The sequence below is a fragment of the Colletes gigas genome, unplaced genomic scaffold (genome assembly GCF_013123115.1).
Source record: "Colletes gigas isolate AHSC1104 unplaced genomic scaffold, ASM1312311v1 Colletes_gigas_Sc00032, whole genome shotgun sequence".
In the NCBI taxonomy this organism is placed as follows: Eukaryota; Metazoa; Arthropoda; class Insecta; order Hymenoptera; family Colletidae; genus Colletes; species Colletes gigas.
Window position 1 is genome coordinate 2,038,191 of NW_025106661.1, and position 17,263 is coordinate 2,055,453.

The following is a 17,263-nucleotide window of genomic DNA, read 5'->3' on the forward strand; positions in this document are numbered from 1 at the left end:
ATAGAATTTTTAATTGCTTCCTCAAGGAAAATACCACACCTTTGTTATTTTCGCCATGACGAAACCACATCTGCACACCGAGGTTCAGGGAATACCAATAAGTGTCTATTTGAACTAGTGCCACGAACGCGGTGGATTCGTGAAACTCGGAAAGCAGCACGCCCGGATGCGAGAATTAAGAAAAATTATAAAATCCTGACCGACTGACATTTAATTCCGCTTGCCCGCACGAAGTGAGATTAACTCTCTGCAATCTTTTCGTTAGACATGACAAAATTAACACTGAACCAACCGGCACTTCATGTATACCCACTCCTACCATGATCGGTCAAATGACCAGTCTTTCTTTTTCTCTTTTACGAGGAAACGTACTTCCAAATTTTGCATTATATGTATAAAAACTTGGGTTTCGATGTTTATTCGCAAGATATCTTTCTCTTTTATGTTAAACAGTTTTTTAATTTTCATCGGATAGAAGATAAAACGTCCTTGAAAACGATCTTTGTTAGAAATCGATACCATAGTTAGTTCTAGAGAAAACAACTATTTAAGAAAAAGTACTGGCTAGTAATTACGCAAACATCCTGTATTTAACTTTAAATTAATTTCCAATTAAATAAACAATTTATGATCCAGTTTTATCGTACACTAGTCGTACAATCAGTAGGAATTGCTGAAATTTCTTTGGGTATGTAGTGTCAATGTAAATGTCAAAATAAACATAAAAAATGGCATAAATTATAATAGTTGTTACATTCATAGGATAGATGATGAAATGCCCTTTAACACTAGCGTTCGAACAAGTCGATAGCTTTATTAGTTCCGGAGATATAAGGGTTCGAATCGTTTCTTTACATTCCATTGTTGACGCCACGAGGTTAATGAACTTTCATGTAGTAAGATGGAGACAGAGCTAGTTGAATTTGAAAAATTACACGTTCCTTTACATAACGATATCTCCGAATCGGAAACTCGGATCGACAAAAACCAAAAACCATTTTAAAGGGGAGGTTTTGCTGCTTTTAACAATGCTTCAATAATTAATAAAACACTGATAGTTTCGGAACTGCACGCGTCCAAATTTTAACTATTTTTAATACGCGTTGCTAGTCTGTTCTAAGGCAGTGGAAACTGGAGATTCTCTCCTTTCGTCTTTGCTATACATATATTTCCTATTTATATCGAACGAATTTAGAACCAAAGGGTATAGCCGGATAAGATGGTCAAAAATGCCCTTGAGCCAAACTGATCAGTGAACATATCAGTTAATAGACCATTCAAAGAAAACCATCTGTGTCAAATATCAACCCTGTACCCTTACTGAGAGGGTAGTTACAGGGCGTAAAGCAATTTTCAGTTTAAGCTGTATATCTTTTGTTGTATTGTATCAAAGATTTTGAAAAAAATTGGGGGTATTTTGCTCTACGGCGTACGTGTTTGTGAATTTTTTCAGAATTTTTCACCGCAAAATGAATTTTTAAAAAATTCGAAAAGTATAAAAATATTTTTTTGTAATAGAAATTATTAAATGACCACGTTTATATTTTTACAGTGGTAGTGTCTTGTTATGATTATGAATCTATAATTTTTTCAGATTTTTAGAAATGGGGGAGCGATGTTGGAAAAATCAAAAACCGACATTTGCTTGTATTTTTACCTTAATTTTTGTTGTGACCATATTTGTATTGTTACAATTTTAATAGCTTGTTACTGTTATAAATATTATAAATATAATTTTTTGAGATTTTTTGTGGAGGTGTATCACATACAAAATAATTATAAATCGATATTTCCTAAGTTTTCGTTCGCCGAGGAGTAATATATTCGGGTAATTGATATTTTTACTTCATCGAATGATCATTATATGCATGCTCAAAATAGTTTTACATGTATCAAATAATATAAAACTTAAAACCTTAGGAATGTCGAAAAAGACATCAATGAATGACATTAATGAATACTTAATCTTTTATGAGTCATATTCTGAGAAATTCTAATGAGAAATTCTAATAAAACAATAGCTGCAATTCTCTTAATTCATAAATGTAAAACTATTTTGAGCATGTATATAATGATCATTCGATGAAGTAAAAATATCAATTACCCGAATATTACTCCTCTGCGAACGAAAACTTAGGAAATATCGATTTATAATTATTTTGTATGTGATACACCTCCACAAAAAATCTCAAAAAATTATATATTTATAACAGTAACAAGTTAGTAAAATTGTAACAATACGAACATGGTCACAACAAAAATTAAGGTAAAAATACTGTTGATGAGGTCAGGATATAAAATAACAAACTTAGACACAAAACGAACAAAATATGAATTTATATAAGAGCAAGACTATGGCTGTACACAAACGTTCCGTTGGACATGAAAATATGTAATGCGACGGTCGCTCGTCGCAACGAAACATTCGAGACAAAATCAAACATTTGTAACTCGAACATTCTCAGCAGGCAATGAAAGTACATGTATCCAGTGCCTGAGAAATAATCTCGTCCTTTTTCTTAACAAATACAAGCAAATGTCGGTTTTTGATTTTTCCAACATCGCTCCCCCATTTCTAAAAATCTGAAAAAATTATAGATTAATAATCATAGCAAGACACTAACACTGTAAAAATATAAACGTGGTCATTTAATAATTTCTATTAAAAAAAAATATTTGTATACTTTTCGAATTTTTTAAAAATTCATTTTGCGGTGAAAAATTCTGAAAAAATTCACAAACACGTACGCCGTAGAGCAAAATACCCCCAATTTTTTTTCAAAATCTTTGATACAATACAACAAAAGATATACAGCTTAAACTGAAAATTGCGTTACGCCCTGTAACTACCATCTCAGTAAGGGTACGGGGTTGATATTTGACACAAATGGTTTTCTTTGAATGGTCTATTAACTGATATGTTCACTGATCAGTTTGGTTCAAGGGCAGTTTTGACTACATATTTTTCTCAGAAAACAAACAATAAGAATAGAAGTGAATATTGTAAAATTCATTGTACGTATAATATAAGAAATTAATAAAAGTAAATAATATTTTGTGTTAGAAATTCTAAACAAAATTAAAAAATCGAGCATTTGACCGGTCGCGGTAGGTGTTAAACAAATATAAAAAATATAATTTTCGAGACAATCGAGTTTAAAAATTCACTATGTAAAATGTACTTATTCATAATGTTTACCGAGTTTGAAAATAACGATTACAAGTTTCTGCGTTCCAAAATGAAACATTTCATTAACTGCAAAATTGCCGAAACCGAGTACCTTTGCTCTCGAATGGAGATGTTATTTTGTTCTTTGTTGTTTCAGGATCGAAGTCGACCCTGGTCGTGGACATCGAACCTAAACGACAGACCGCGGTACGGCTCGGGGAGAGTTTGCAAATTTTGTGCAGAGTCGGTAGACCTCTTCAAGTTTGCCGCGTCGAGATACCTGGCGAGGGTGGCGGCCTAGTTTTATCCAAAGGACAACTGCCCGAAGATGGTATCGAATATTACGGCGAGGGCACCGAGGTGGGCCAATGCGGAGTTAACATTGCCAAGATCAAGGAGAGCCACGACGGAATGTTCAAGTGTACTTTGACACCCACCGATAACAGGGCGGAGGCGGAAGCATCTATGAGGATCATCGTTGCCAGTAAGTACCAGTGCAGTGACCGAAATATTCGACAAGCGATCGTTTTGATGGAAAAATACGTTCTAAACTTCCGAGCTGAATAACATTGATATTTAGCATAGAATTTAATATTTCACAGGCATTGCAATTCAATTTAAGGAAGTTGCGAAATTTAACAGTTTTCATGAATTATTTTAAAGCGAATGCTAACGTCTACGGTAAAATTTTTTTTGCAGTTTATTTAACTACGTTTTAGTCACAGATTTACATTCTCAAATATACAGGGTGTCCACGCTAAAGTGTTTATACGTAAATTGCAGGATAAAATGGGATCTTTTAGCGTAAACGAAATTATGTTTATGTTATTAATTTAAAAGATATGATGGTGAAGTTTCGTTTTTTAAATGGAACCGCTTTTATGACTTACCACTCGAGCCGAGACGTCTTCGCTGAAAATCAGTAAATTTTTAAGCGTTATATCTTGAAAACTAATAAAAATCGGGTGAATAAATTGCAGCTTAATGAATTCGTCTTGAAAAGCACTATCGTTTGATCCAAAGAAAATATATAGTTCCATTTAAAAAACGAAACTCCACCATCATATTTTTTAAATTAATAACATAAAAAAAATTTCCGTTTATGCCAAAATAGAGATCCCATTTTATCCTGCAATTTACATATAAACAATTTTTTCGTATCGTCAATAGTTATTGAAATATCGAGGGTGTCAGAGGACTTAAAAGGGCTTCCGGACTGTAAGGACGTGCGGGAAAATTAAAAACAGAATTCATGCAAAGGACACATCGGTTAACGTTGTACATTCTTTCGTGTTGTTAAAGTGTTTGTGGGATAGTTAACAATTATTAGTTTATTTAGTTCAAAGATTTAAGAAAAAAAGAAATGCATAGAATAACGAGACAGAGGCTTGGTCGCCCGAGAGGACCTAATACAAGTCGCCCTAGGAAATTATCAATGAAACGGTTTCTCCGACATATGTAGATATAAATAGTTATAACGTGTGTGAGAACCTGTGAATATCTGCCACAAGGAATCAAAATTACAAGAGAAGAATCGGTTAGTCAGATATTAGGTATTTAGTGAAGCTACACGAAAGAAACACGGCGACTTGTATGCAAGGCAGACCTAAGAATGGAAAATGCAAGCGATAAGTTACGAAAAGGGATGGCGAGTCTGAGGGAAAGTAGACCAGTTTTCAGAATGGTTGAGCGGAGCCTCATAATTTTTATGGTCTCATTGGCCATAAACGTCTTTCATTCTTAATATTATCATTGTAATACATTCTTCAGGTGTCAAAGATCATGCCTGAATTTTTTCAACATGTTTTAAACACGTTAAATATCCATGGGCTTAGTAAAAAACAAGGTTCGTATCCAAGTAGATGTTTATGTTGATTTCCATAAAGTTTTCACTTTATGAATTGTCCTATTTTTTTTATCGAAACTGGTATACATGATATTTTCTCTTCCCTGGCTATCTAATTTTAGAACTGGCGTTGATTGTAGTTACGAAGCTCAAATTCTCCAAGGAGGTAGGACATAAAATAACCAACCACCTTCTGTTTTTCGAATTACAGAAGATCTCGAGGACTCTTCTTGACTCTAAATTTATTTGATTGTAAGAACGTTTCCTCCTGGGTATATCTTTCCGAATAGAATCTATTATTTGCTCGTAATAAATCGTATTAATACTTTTGCAGCGTAACAGTAAATTCATAAAACCAGCGGATTTTTGCCTATAACCTAGTGCCCCTAAGGCGGCTATTTAATTAGTAAATTCACTTAAAATCTGCATGGCCCTCCAAATCCAGTTGCTCTATGACTTTACTACCTGCAATAACATCAACGACCGGTGCCAGACGTTTTATGACCAGACCCAGGTACCGCGCGAAAGTAGCCTCCTCGCGGAAAAACTCGGGAAAATCAGGAGCGAATCGCAATACCAGTGCCAGATTTGCGATGTTGGCCTATATACCTTTTTACATTTTACAACTTCGAAAATAAAATTTAAATTCCCATATTATTCTACGAACAAAACTTCGCGTCAGCATTCCAGCGTTTAACCGTAATGAGGTCTATTTTATCAGAACTCCTACGCCGGAAGAAAAGAGAATTTATTTTCTTTTTAATCATAAACTATATTAAAAACATATCTATTACAATATGAATAAAATAGTGCAATTTACTCGGTGTTGGAAATAATTATTTTGAAGATAGTGCTGCTTAATAACAGTCTTATTGTTTACTCTTATTTTATTTTACTTTAATAATAATGTTCTGTTATTACTAAAGAGTTTAACGTCAATACTGAACATGTAATCGATCGTTAAACATTTCACGCTTGACTTTCTAAATTAAAAAAAGAATTTCTAAATAAATTTGGTTGTCCAAGGGAAGTATTTCATCGTAACGGGAGAAATATTACGGAACACCGAGTAAGCGAATTCGAGAACTAATTAATCTTCGTTAAGAAAACTGCTTACGGGATGAGAAATAAGAGAGCGCGAAAGGATATTACTGTTTCGGATAAAGTCGATAAAGATAAATGACGGTAGCACAGAATGATCGAGGGTTGGAGATGTTTCAGCCAAATTTAAATGAGTATTTGCATATTCGATCGATGGGGGAAATTAATGGATTGTAATTTGATGAATAATTTAATGAAACATTCTTCTACCACAGCGAACGCTTACATTTAAAAATTTTTTTTTTAAATTATAATCCTTTCAAAATTAGAAATTAACTATTACTTAGTATCATATTACGTATGTAAGTGTTTATTTATTCGTTATTTTTCTAAATAACATATCCCAAAAGTGCTAGATCAAAAAAAGTTTGTATTTATAATAAATAGTGTTGAAGATGAAGAACAGGATTAATTTTGAATTGTTTGTTATTACCAACACAACGAAACGAATGAAAGCCACGAATTTCATTTACAGAACCGCCGAACAGTCCTGAACTTCACACGAGTCCTGGTTCATACGGCACAAATACCTACAGAAAAGGAGAGAAACTGGAAGTAAGTTGCATCGCACCATCTGGACGACCGGCAGCGAACGTTTCGTTATTTCTTGGTAATTAACGTCACACAATAGCAAACTGTTATATTTAATTCGAATAATGTCGGACTTGTACGTATGTTTATTTTTTATTTTTTTGGAATAATCAGATGACGAACCCATTGGTAACGAAGAGAGACCCACGATTTACGACACAAGCATGGACGACATCTCATTGGCCGTGCAAAATGCGACACGAAGCCTGGATTGGACCGACAATGGCAAAGTCCTTCGTTGCGTAGCCAGTCATATCGCTCTGGACAAACCTAAGGAAACCACTATGCAATTGATAGTATACTGTAAGCAACAAAGTTTTCATTAATATAAAATTTGGAATCTTCGATATATTATACATTTAAATACCTAAATCTGTGCAAAAGTGGAGATGGTGAAATATTTTTTATACGACCACTAACCTTTAGTATCTTAATTAACGTATAAAACAAAATAAGTAAAATTAGATGGTCGAGAAAGAATTTTACTTGAGAAAATTGTTCAGTACTTGCATACAAATGTATCTAAAAGAATGCAATGTTTTGCAATGCTTGTATTTAAAAAATGCAATTAATTTACGTACGTTTAAGTATTTGTCAATATGTCAATGACGCATCTAAATTTGTATTCTTTGTTTACTCATCGATACGTTCGTGGAAATTCGATCGTTATTCGAAACGAAATTCGAGACAACGGTTCTTGCGTACATATTTGTGAAATAGGATCGTTGAATGTTGATTATTGTTTACAGATCCTCCGCAACCGCAGCCAACCATCGAACGTTTTGGATACGTAATTGGACGTCAGGGCATCGTGAACGTAACCGTTTATGCGAACCCTAAACCACGCTTTCTGTGGCGAGTGAACGATGAAAAGATCAACGAGGGCTTTCCCGACGACAGCAACCGACTCGAAACTTCGACCGCCGTCGATCTGGTAAATTCATTTAATTTCCTTCACAGTTTCTTGTACTTAGATCTCAGATCTATAATTAAATTTTAAAAATTATTATACAAGGTATTCGACCTTCCCTGGAAAAAATTTTAATGGCAGATTCTAGAGGCCAAAATAAAACGAAAATCATGAATATTAATTTCTTGACTGAGGTTTCGTTAAAAAGTTATTAAAAAATTAAATTAAAAAATTTCAAATCATTCGGAAAAAATTATTTGCGATTGCGGGGGCCAATTACTATCATTTTTTATGAATAGACATACCACCGAAATCCTGCGCATTTCCGAGAAAAAAATTCAATACGGGCGGAACTTTAAACGTTAGTAACTTTTTAACAAAGCCTTCATCAACAAATTGGTATACTTGATTGTCGTCCTATTTTGGTCTTTAGAATCTCCCATTAAAATTTTTCCCAAGGGTAACCGAACACCCTGTATAATTATTTGCAATGCACATTCAACGATAAGTTTACGCAATAATTTAAAGGTAATTGAAAGTAATGTTGCGAAGAATATTGTAATGGGGCACTATTATAAAACCTGATCCTAAAATATCAACTTGCATTTATAAAATACAGAGGCAAGCTGTAGTTCTTTTCAGAATATTTAAATATAAAAAGAAACGAGATGTAAAATCACGATAAGAACTTTTTTTTGAATATGTAATTTCTTTGTTTGGTGCAAAAATCGAATGTGTTTTGAATATGAACAGTTTAAAAAAAATGAGAAAACTCAATACGAGGAAAACAACAAAGAGAAAAATTAAATAGGAAATTCAAATACAGGAGACCGCTATGAGACACGAATGAAAAATAAAAAGAAACAAAAGTTACGGTAATGGAACAATCGTTTTGCATTCCGGAACATCGATTTGCACGGTGTATTTAGCATTTTTTACACATTAACGTGACTCGAAAGTTTCTCGCTAATCAAAGAGATTTAATGAAATTCCTTCGGATTCAAACGCTACAAACTGGTAAAGGCAATCGCTTGAAATAATTCGATTATCGGTATCGTTTCGAAAGTTGGCTCGTTTGGCGAGCAAAAGGTTTCAGAGAAAAATCTTTTTCAGCTGTTAAATCGAGCGACCTAACTGCGCGACTACTAATAATTAAAAATTAAATTAATTGATCAAGTGATAAAATGTAATAATTATTATTTATCGCAATCAAACGTTCGATCTATCTGCTGGTTTTAGCAAATAATGACGAATTTTAGAGGAATGGTTTTAAAGAGTATTTTTATTAGTGACATAACTGTGCCTTCAGAGTTCTTGTATTATTTATTATAAAATGATAACACGACTAGTAACTATTACCAACTCGAATAAACGTTTCTATCTGTTTTTAAAATTCTTCTCGTAATTTAAAAATTCAATTACCCACGCAGTTAAATAAATAAGAAACATAATATGTTTGTGCATTAACATATTCAATCTTGAAAATAATTGTTACTTTTCAAGTAAAAGTGTAAAAGAACTACCAAAAGAGCATAGATTGAGAAGACTACTATATTTTCATTTTATCTGCTAATTCTTTGTTTGTTCGACGCTTGTTTTATTTCACTAGAAAACATTGAATCAACATCTTGAAGACAAGTGTCTTTAAAACGACACTCTGCAAACCAATTTCAAATTATACGTTCTGCTACTACACCTTCATCGATAACGTGACATAGTATATCATTTACAGTATCCACAATATTACATGATGGATATGCTGCGTCGATTTCTTCATTTCGATTATACAAGAAATTGTACTGTGCGCCCACTAGAAGTTGTCTAGTGAAAGGAATGCGGGTCTGATTTGTTCCCCACTCTAGTTTAGAGTTTGGCGATTTGCCGGAACCACGACGCGTCGTACGACGAGAGTGGGAGATAGGCGGAGCAAACGAAGTAGTACTTATGGCGCTGCTTTGCTGCGGTTAGGAACTCGTGACAATTGTAGGATGTCAGAAAAGAAAAGGAGGGGACGCGTTTCGTCTGGGGTTGCTAGTGGACTTATCAGTAAGGCTTTCTAGCAGGCCGTGCCTTAGACGACTGAGATATTGGGAAGTTGGTCGAGGATTGTATACATAAGAAGAAATATCTCCAATAAGTTGTAGCTGTCGAAGTCTAAAAGTTATCTTCTAAATGCCTAAGTGTCTAGAGTATCTTATAAGAGTATCTTGATGATCAGGTGTTTCATGATAAAAATTAGCTAATCGTTTCCCCCGCTATCCGTGGCTTGCGAGACAGTAGTAAGCTGGAACAATCGTCCGAGTTTCTAACAACGTTGTTGCAGAAGAAACCAATAAAGGTTTCCATTCGAAATCGCTTGCTGATCGTAGCATGAATGGCTTTCAAACGGACCACGGTTGCTGACTAAAAACTGCAGTCGAGTGCCGTCGACGAATGCAAATCAGTTTTCAATGAAAACGCAATTACGATCTTCGAATGAGTTGCGTTCCCTTTGCGTAGAGGCGTACCACGGACGCGCGCGACGGACAATGGAACGCACCGACGATTTTTCTTCTCGACAGTTGCATCGCATGCGGCACGCAAAACGTCGTTGATCTTTGTGAGCATTTACCGGAAACCAGAATTCAGCCGTTTCTATTGGAAGGGAAACTTTTTGTCGAGGCTAGTGTCAAGTTTCCGCATCGAACAAATAATGCTCACGTTTGTCAACCGGAATGTAATTTACGAAATAACATTACTAAAAGTTCCTACAATACGGTTGAAACATTCAAAAACGCAAAGTCAAATGTAATAACCCTTTGCACTTATGCGTTGTAATATTGGTCCACAAATGAGTTCCTAAGCTCTTTACTTATTTTTCAACCAAGTGTTAAATTATACACTTCGAAATAGCTGTCAGATTTTGTTGTTGCCACCAAAGTTCAAATCCGACGATCGTAGCAGAAGAAATTGTAGAGCTTTTGAATTTAAATCAAATAAAAACTAATTATAGTTTTTTATAGAAACTATAAAACGAAAAACCATGTTTGTAACCAGTAATACTATTCTATTATGATACACTTTTCACGAACACGAGGAAAGATAATACCTTGTATAGAAAATGTTGTTTCGTTTTGTTTATGTTACAATTTATATACAGCAATTTGCAATTTAAATGAAATCGATGAATGCTAATGTTCCTTTCTGTCGCAAGAGAATGCAAAAGTTGGTATAGTCCGGGCCACAATATAGCGAGGTCGTAAACTCGAGTAGGTGTCAAAGTTTACACGTTTCAGCTTTCGAAACAAGTGAATTTACAGAAATACGAGCAGCTAAGGGCCTTAGACCATAGTCAGGGCCGTATAAAAAAATGTTTTATCTAGTGTCGCCATTTTTAGAAAGCCATTTTTAGTGGTATCATAACAGGTAAAGGTCTTACTCAAGTCTTTAATATCTTAATTTACCTGCTTATAATATATGTATGTAGAAAATGAAAAAAGGTAGTGCAGTTACGGACACAGAAAGACATTTAGAAAGACACTCTCAAGCAAAATGTCACGTACGGCCCTAAGTGCCGCAACAGTAGTCGGTCCCAACCCACAAGAGTTTGATTTACGACCTCGCTATATCGTGGCCCGGACTATACTAGTACTACTAGACATCCAGAAAGCTTTTGACACCTTATGGCACAATGACCTTCTCCTGAAACTTCACAGAAGCAACCTATCCTTGCACACCATCAAAGTAATTCAGAGCTTCCTCACGGACAGGAAAATCACAGTATCCCACAATGGCTCCCTGTCCACATACAAACCAATACACACAGGGGTCTCCCAAGGCTCAGTCCTAGGCCCAGTATTATTGGACCTCTTTGTCAATGACATCCCCAAAAACCCAAACACCAAAATTGCCCTCTATGCGGACGACACAGCCATATATGCATCCTCATGGATTCCAAATCAAACAATAAAGTATACTCAAACTCACCTAGACCAAATTTCTGAATTCACCAACACATGGAAACTAACCCTAAATCCCACAAAAACCGAGACTATCCTTTTTTATTAGAAACGGATCCCCCAACCCAACCAACATCCTGGTAAACAGCCACCCCATCCAATGGGCAACCAAAGTAAAATATCTGAGCATATGGTTCGACAAAAAACTGATCTGGCTCCCTAACATTCAGAATAGAGCCTACAAAGGCATTAGCGTCCTCCGCATATTATACCTGTTGATTGCCAAATACAGCCTACTCTCTCTAGAAACAAAGATTCGCCTATACAAAACCTGCGTCAGATCCATAATAACATACGGAGCACAAGTCTGGTGCATCGCACCCAAATCTTACCTCCGCAAAATACAGGTCATACAGAATAAATACCTCCGAATAATACTCAACAAACACAAATGCCACACCATGGCTTCCCTACACGCTGAGGCAATAATAGAAATACATCTCAGAATACATAAACAAGATAACCACAAAAACACTTAACTCTAACCTCAACCACCCATAATTCCCTAATAATCTCACTAGGGAACTACAAACTAGAAGATATCTCCTCACAATACACGTAAAAACCCTTAAATTAACTATCACTTAGCTGACTCAAATTTTATCACACACATCGCAAGATGCAAGTTAAAAATATTTTTGAAAATTTCCCCTCTAATTCCAAACATGTAATCTATCCAGATAAAACAGCACACAACACAACCACAAACAAACACTAACTAAACATATTAATTGCAGGTCATAGGGAGAAACCCAAAATACTGCACGCGCCCAAAAAGAAAAAAAAAACGAATACGACGTTATTGTAAAATTCCTCGCCGTGAAAGGATATACTACGCTTCACTATATCTGTTCTGTGCAATCACAGCAGGAATAATAAACAATTTTATTATTAATTCAGAATCAATATTTTTATACTTCTCCCGCCGTGACCCAATAATTTCAACATTGCCGCAACTTACACTATAGATACGATGAATGTTATTGTTACAGGGAAGAGGAGCGTGGAGCGTGATTCTCACGATCGACAGCGTTCAGAAATCCGACACGGAAAAGGAGTATATCCTGGAAGCTCACAACCACGAAGGAGCTTATGAATACCGTATCGTTTTGTCGACCTCCACAGAGCCAGCAGGTAAAATTGTCAAAACGTTCGTGCCAAAAGTATTGCGATATCACTTGTTCACACTCTGCACCAGAGTAGCCTAGAGAACACGACGAAATTTACGTGGCGTTAAAGTTCGAAAAATTAGAAAAAATATTTTTTGAAGCAGAACGTAAAAGAACCTCAACTCTTAACACGTTCACGCCGGCGCGTACCACCGGTGGCTCACACAAGACTGCCTCATCGGGCGGCGCGTACCACCGGTGGCTCACACAAGACTTCTTCATCGGGCGACGCGTACCATCGGTGGTACACATTTGATTGTGCTATTAGGCGACGCGTAACACCAAACATTTAGGTCTATAAGGAAGTAGAAATAATTTCCAAATAGTTGAAAATTAAAATAATGAAAATTTAACGTATATTCATTGAAAACATTTATTTTTAATGACTATTATAATTAATAAAATATTATAAATATAACTGTAATTTAATAACATCAAAATAATAATACTATATTATAAATATAACTTAAATTCAATAAAATTAACAGAACAATTCAATATTATATTACCGCACAAAAATCATGTTGAACAGTGTAATCTAGCGCGCTGCGCCGCCCGAAGAAGCAAACCGTGCATTCGGGCGCCGCCTCACAGAGAAAACCCTGAATATCGGCGCCGGCGTGAACGTGTTAAACGACAAATGACGCGTGCCTTGACTTATTATTCGTTGAGATGAAAATAAAATGAAGACGACTATACCGATTAAGGGTTGCAAAGGAAAGGAATAAGTGGAAAATGAAGTATTTTTTTTTAACCAAACGTCAGATCAGTAGCAAATATTAACGATACCACGAGAGGAATGGGTGATAATAAAAATGATTTTAATTCACTGGTAGCTGTCGATCATGCTGTTAGTTCTCGCACTTCGTGTTCATTTCCACTCCATTCAGTCGAGTATACTCACACGCTGTCAATCGATCTACGTCACGTTCATTGTCACCTTCACGTACTGTCAGTCATCATTACGTTTTCGGTTTCACCAAAAATGTGAATTAGATTATTTCTGTGTGTTCCGTGTACATGTGCTCTGTGTTTCTAACGATATCGATCCTTCACCGCATGCTCTCACGCAGGGGCGTTCAGTTACTTCTATGGTAAGCTCTCCGAACACATGCACGCACTAGGTAATGTCATTCTTTCAAATTATTATACGTAAGTAGTCGATGTAGTTTGTCTGGGCGTGGAGTTCCAGAGTTCCATAGAACCGGAAATGATGGGTTACCGTGTCATCTATAATTCAGATGACGCGATTGAGGCTGAATTTTTCATCGTCAGGCTTGTTTCAAAGCCCTTTCTCACTGCCTGAAACTTTCATCAACGATATTTCCTGGATAAATTCAGTGAAATATAATGGGGGAAAAGATGTTAACATCGAATTTATGTTTTGACCAACTGGAACGCAACGATGGAAAATTCACCTCAAATTATTGTACTTTAAATTAAAAGAACTATCTTATCTGTGTTTTATACAAACGATGAAAATAATTTCTAAACCAAATATTGTTAATATCATTATTTATGGAATTATCAAAGTAATGTAGTTATGTGATCCTTTATACTCATTTATATTGTAAACGAAAAATATTTAATATTTTGCATATCTTTTAGTGTCATTTATTTTTGAAAATCGTGCGAATGGAACTCCACGCTATTAAACATGCGTATGTGTAACGTTACGTTATTATTCGTGTCACTGGAACCATAAATGGCAGATCTATATTTTTCATCAGAATAAATCTCTATGCGATGCCTCTATATGAATTGACGCTTATTCGATATTAAACACAGTTTCGCGACATTAATTTCTTTGCACATTTTTTGCATCAGAATTCATATTATTCACGTTTCGATCGTGTATAATTGCAAAAGGCTTTCGAACGCTTGTTGACTCTTTTCAAACATATTTTCTTTACTGTGCGGAAATATTTATGCTTGCTATGCAATTCTTTATTAACCGTTCTATACAATATGAATGTACAAAACGCAATCATGCAACGATTTTGTTCAGTATTTATCATAGTCTCTTGAAAATGTTTAAGCTTTGCTAAATATGGCTTCTACTAATTTTTACAAATTACAGAAACTTGAATTTAATCGTATTGAAGCTGCTGCCGCACGATACAGTTGCATTCGAAGTATGATGTTAATCTTCTAATTAAATGTGCAACAAACGAATTTTTTTTTACATGCATTTTGTGTTCAATGTACTGTTTAATATTACGAATCAAAACTTTTCTGCGTTTATTTTTTCGATACAATAAAATAACACGTATCTTTGAGAACAAACAAGATTACGTGGTAAATGTTTTGTTATAAAACAAAAAGGGATTAAGTAAATCTGTATTGTTTAGATAAGACGACGTAAATATTCTTGTTGAGCTTCGAAGTTTCAAAATTGTTTTCTACGAAATTTCAGGCGTTGATTTAGACGCTGGTTCCATCATTGGCATTGTCGTCGGGGCCCTGGTGCTAGTTCTCGTCGTTTTCCTACTAATATTTGCCCGCGCGACCGGACGCTGGTGCTTCGCAGGTGAGTACTCAGTTCATTAAACGATTCGCATAAATTATTCTGTCCAAGCCACGTGTCTCCCCTTCTCCTTTGGCGAGTTTTCGTGTACTTTTGTTATTTAATTGCGTACCATTAATGGAAAATTGGATACACGCTCGATTGAAACGCGACTAAACAAGCGAAGCGTTAACTTGCAAAAAGATCAGAATTTTGTGAAATGCAAGGTTGCATTAGCAAAACTGCTTAGATAATATTCACGAGATAAGAACATTTTTTTATTATGATTTTCGTATCGATGTATAAATTAATTTTCTTCTTAGCCGTAGGTATACCTGACAGTATTATTCATGTATGACGTTAATTTTTTTATAGCGTTCGCCTTTGTAGCTGATTCTTCTCGCCATTAAGTTATATATTTTTTTCTGTGTCTAATGGTACAGGGTTGAAACAAATCAGAATGCAGCAAATCAATCTGTTTGATAGAAAGTTCATTGTGCACACGTTGATAAAAAGAAGCATAGACCTGTAGGAATTCTTGCATCTTGTAAACTAATTCGTAGCTACGTTTATTCTCATTAAAACGATAATTTTCTAAAGATTTAATCTTGTTTAACACCTTCAATGTACAAAATAATTACAAACTTACGATAGAAGAGTTTCAGAGATGAGTTGAAATGTTATAAATTAAAATGTCTTGAAAGAAAATAATCTAAACGATTCAAGGATTCCTGTCGTGTCTAGACGAAAGATAAACGGAAGAAAACACGAGCACATTATCGATGAAGATGTTTATCAAGCGGTCAAATTGACCATTAAATTGGTACGAAAGTAATTAAAAAAATTCCTCGAGTAACCTTCTGTTCACAAAATTTTGCACACAAGGAAACTAGCGAGAAAATGTACGTGAAAGAGATCACGTCTAATTTAAAGTAGACGTGTTATGTGCGCGGTAGGTAATGTCTAGAGAGCAAACGATTTCTGCTAGCTGTACGTCATCTTAATATTTAAATGCCTATTATTTTACATATATATATATATATATATATATATATATATATATATATTTATTTGTATGTATACAAATGTCTTATGTGTTGTGCCGCTACCGATAGGACAGCATGCAAGTCGGGCCAAGTAAAGAATATGGAGAAACATCAACAATTACCTTGCGATTCCGTACTCTAGGCATGACACTGTCCAGGGGTAAGTCACCTCAGACAGCAAACTACCCATGTCTGCAAAGTATTTGCTCGTTCCTCGTTCATCATCAGTTCGTCTGCTCGTCACTTTTTACCCGCGATCATTTTTAATCAGCTCCTCGACCATCTCATGTTGTCGTCCCGATTCAACGACGAGAAACACTTAATCATTGCACCGGATTCCAGCGTTTGTCCCTTAAAACGGTAGACGACGAACATTAGCAAGCCAATTTTTCGAGCCTTTCAAACGCGACGTTCACAAAATTATTCGCCGTGCGATAAAATCAGCAACGACTACGAGAATAATGCGTAAATTTTCATGATGATTTTTGGAAAACCTGATTGAACCGCACTTGTGCTTTTTTAATATTTTGTGTCGATCGTCTCGAGCTTAAAGTTACTTTCACCGTACAACTTTGCTCCGAGCGGCGAACGTAATTTGGTACAAAAATATTATCGAACATCGAACCTAATGCTTGAGGGAAGTTCAATGTTTAACCATTCTCAAACTGTGTATACAGTGGGTAATCGAATTATTATAATCGATAGTTTTCAGTAGTGTTACAATTTCTACAGTATTAAAATATATCTTTTTTCGTTCTTAACATATAAGCTGTCATTTTGTACTGACGCTATTCATTTGCTATATATTATCTTAGAATAGAAAATTTTTAATTTAATATTAACAAAGATAAAATACGTTATACTCATGGGATGGACGAATACTTTTGTAGCTACGTGTTTTAAACAATTTTAATAATTTCTAGAAGA

The 17,263-nt window shown here is 35.2% G+C and overlaps 1 protein-coding gene across 3 annotated transcripts in view; it reads left to right on the forward strand.

Moving 5' to 3' along the window:
- Positions 1–17,263, forward strand: part of LOC122402061 (fasciclin-3) — an 858,180-nt gene that overhangs the window by 810,150 nt on the left and 30,767 nt on the right. For 2 of the 3 annotated variants that reach the window (XM_043404573.1, XM_043404574.1), the window contains exons 2-7: positions 3,327–3,653; positions 6,592–6,726; positions 6,822–7,010; positions 7,457–7,641; positions 12,608–12,749; positions 15,201–15,314. In XM_043404573.1, coding sequence (XP_043260508.1) covers positions 3,327–3,653; positions 6,592–6,726; positions 6,822–7,010; positions 7,457–7,641; positions 12,608–12,749; positions 15,201–15,314 — 1,092 coding nt within the window. Of the gene's footprint in view, positions 1–3,326; positions 3,654–6,591; positions 6,727–6,821; positions 7,011–7,456; positions 7,642–12,607; positions 12,750–13,857; positions 13,909–15,200; positions 15,315–17,263 lie in introns of all 3 variants that reach the window. The other variant, XM_043404572.1, reaches the window with a different exon arrangement.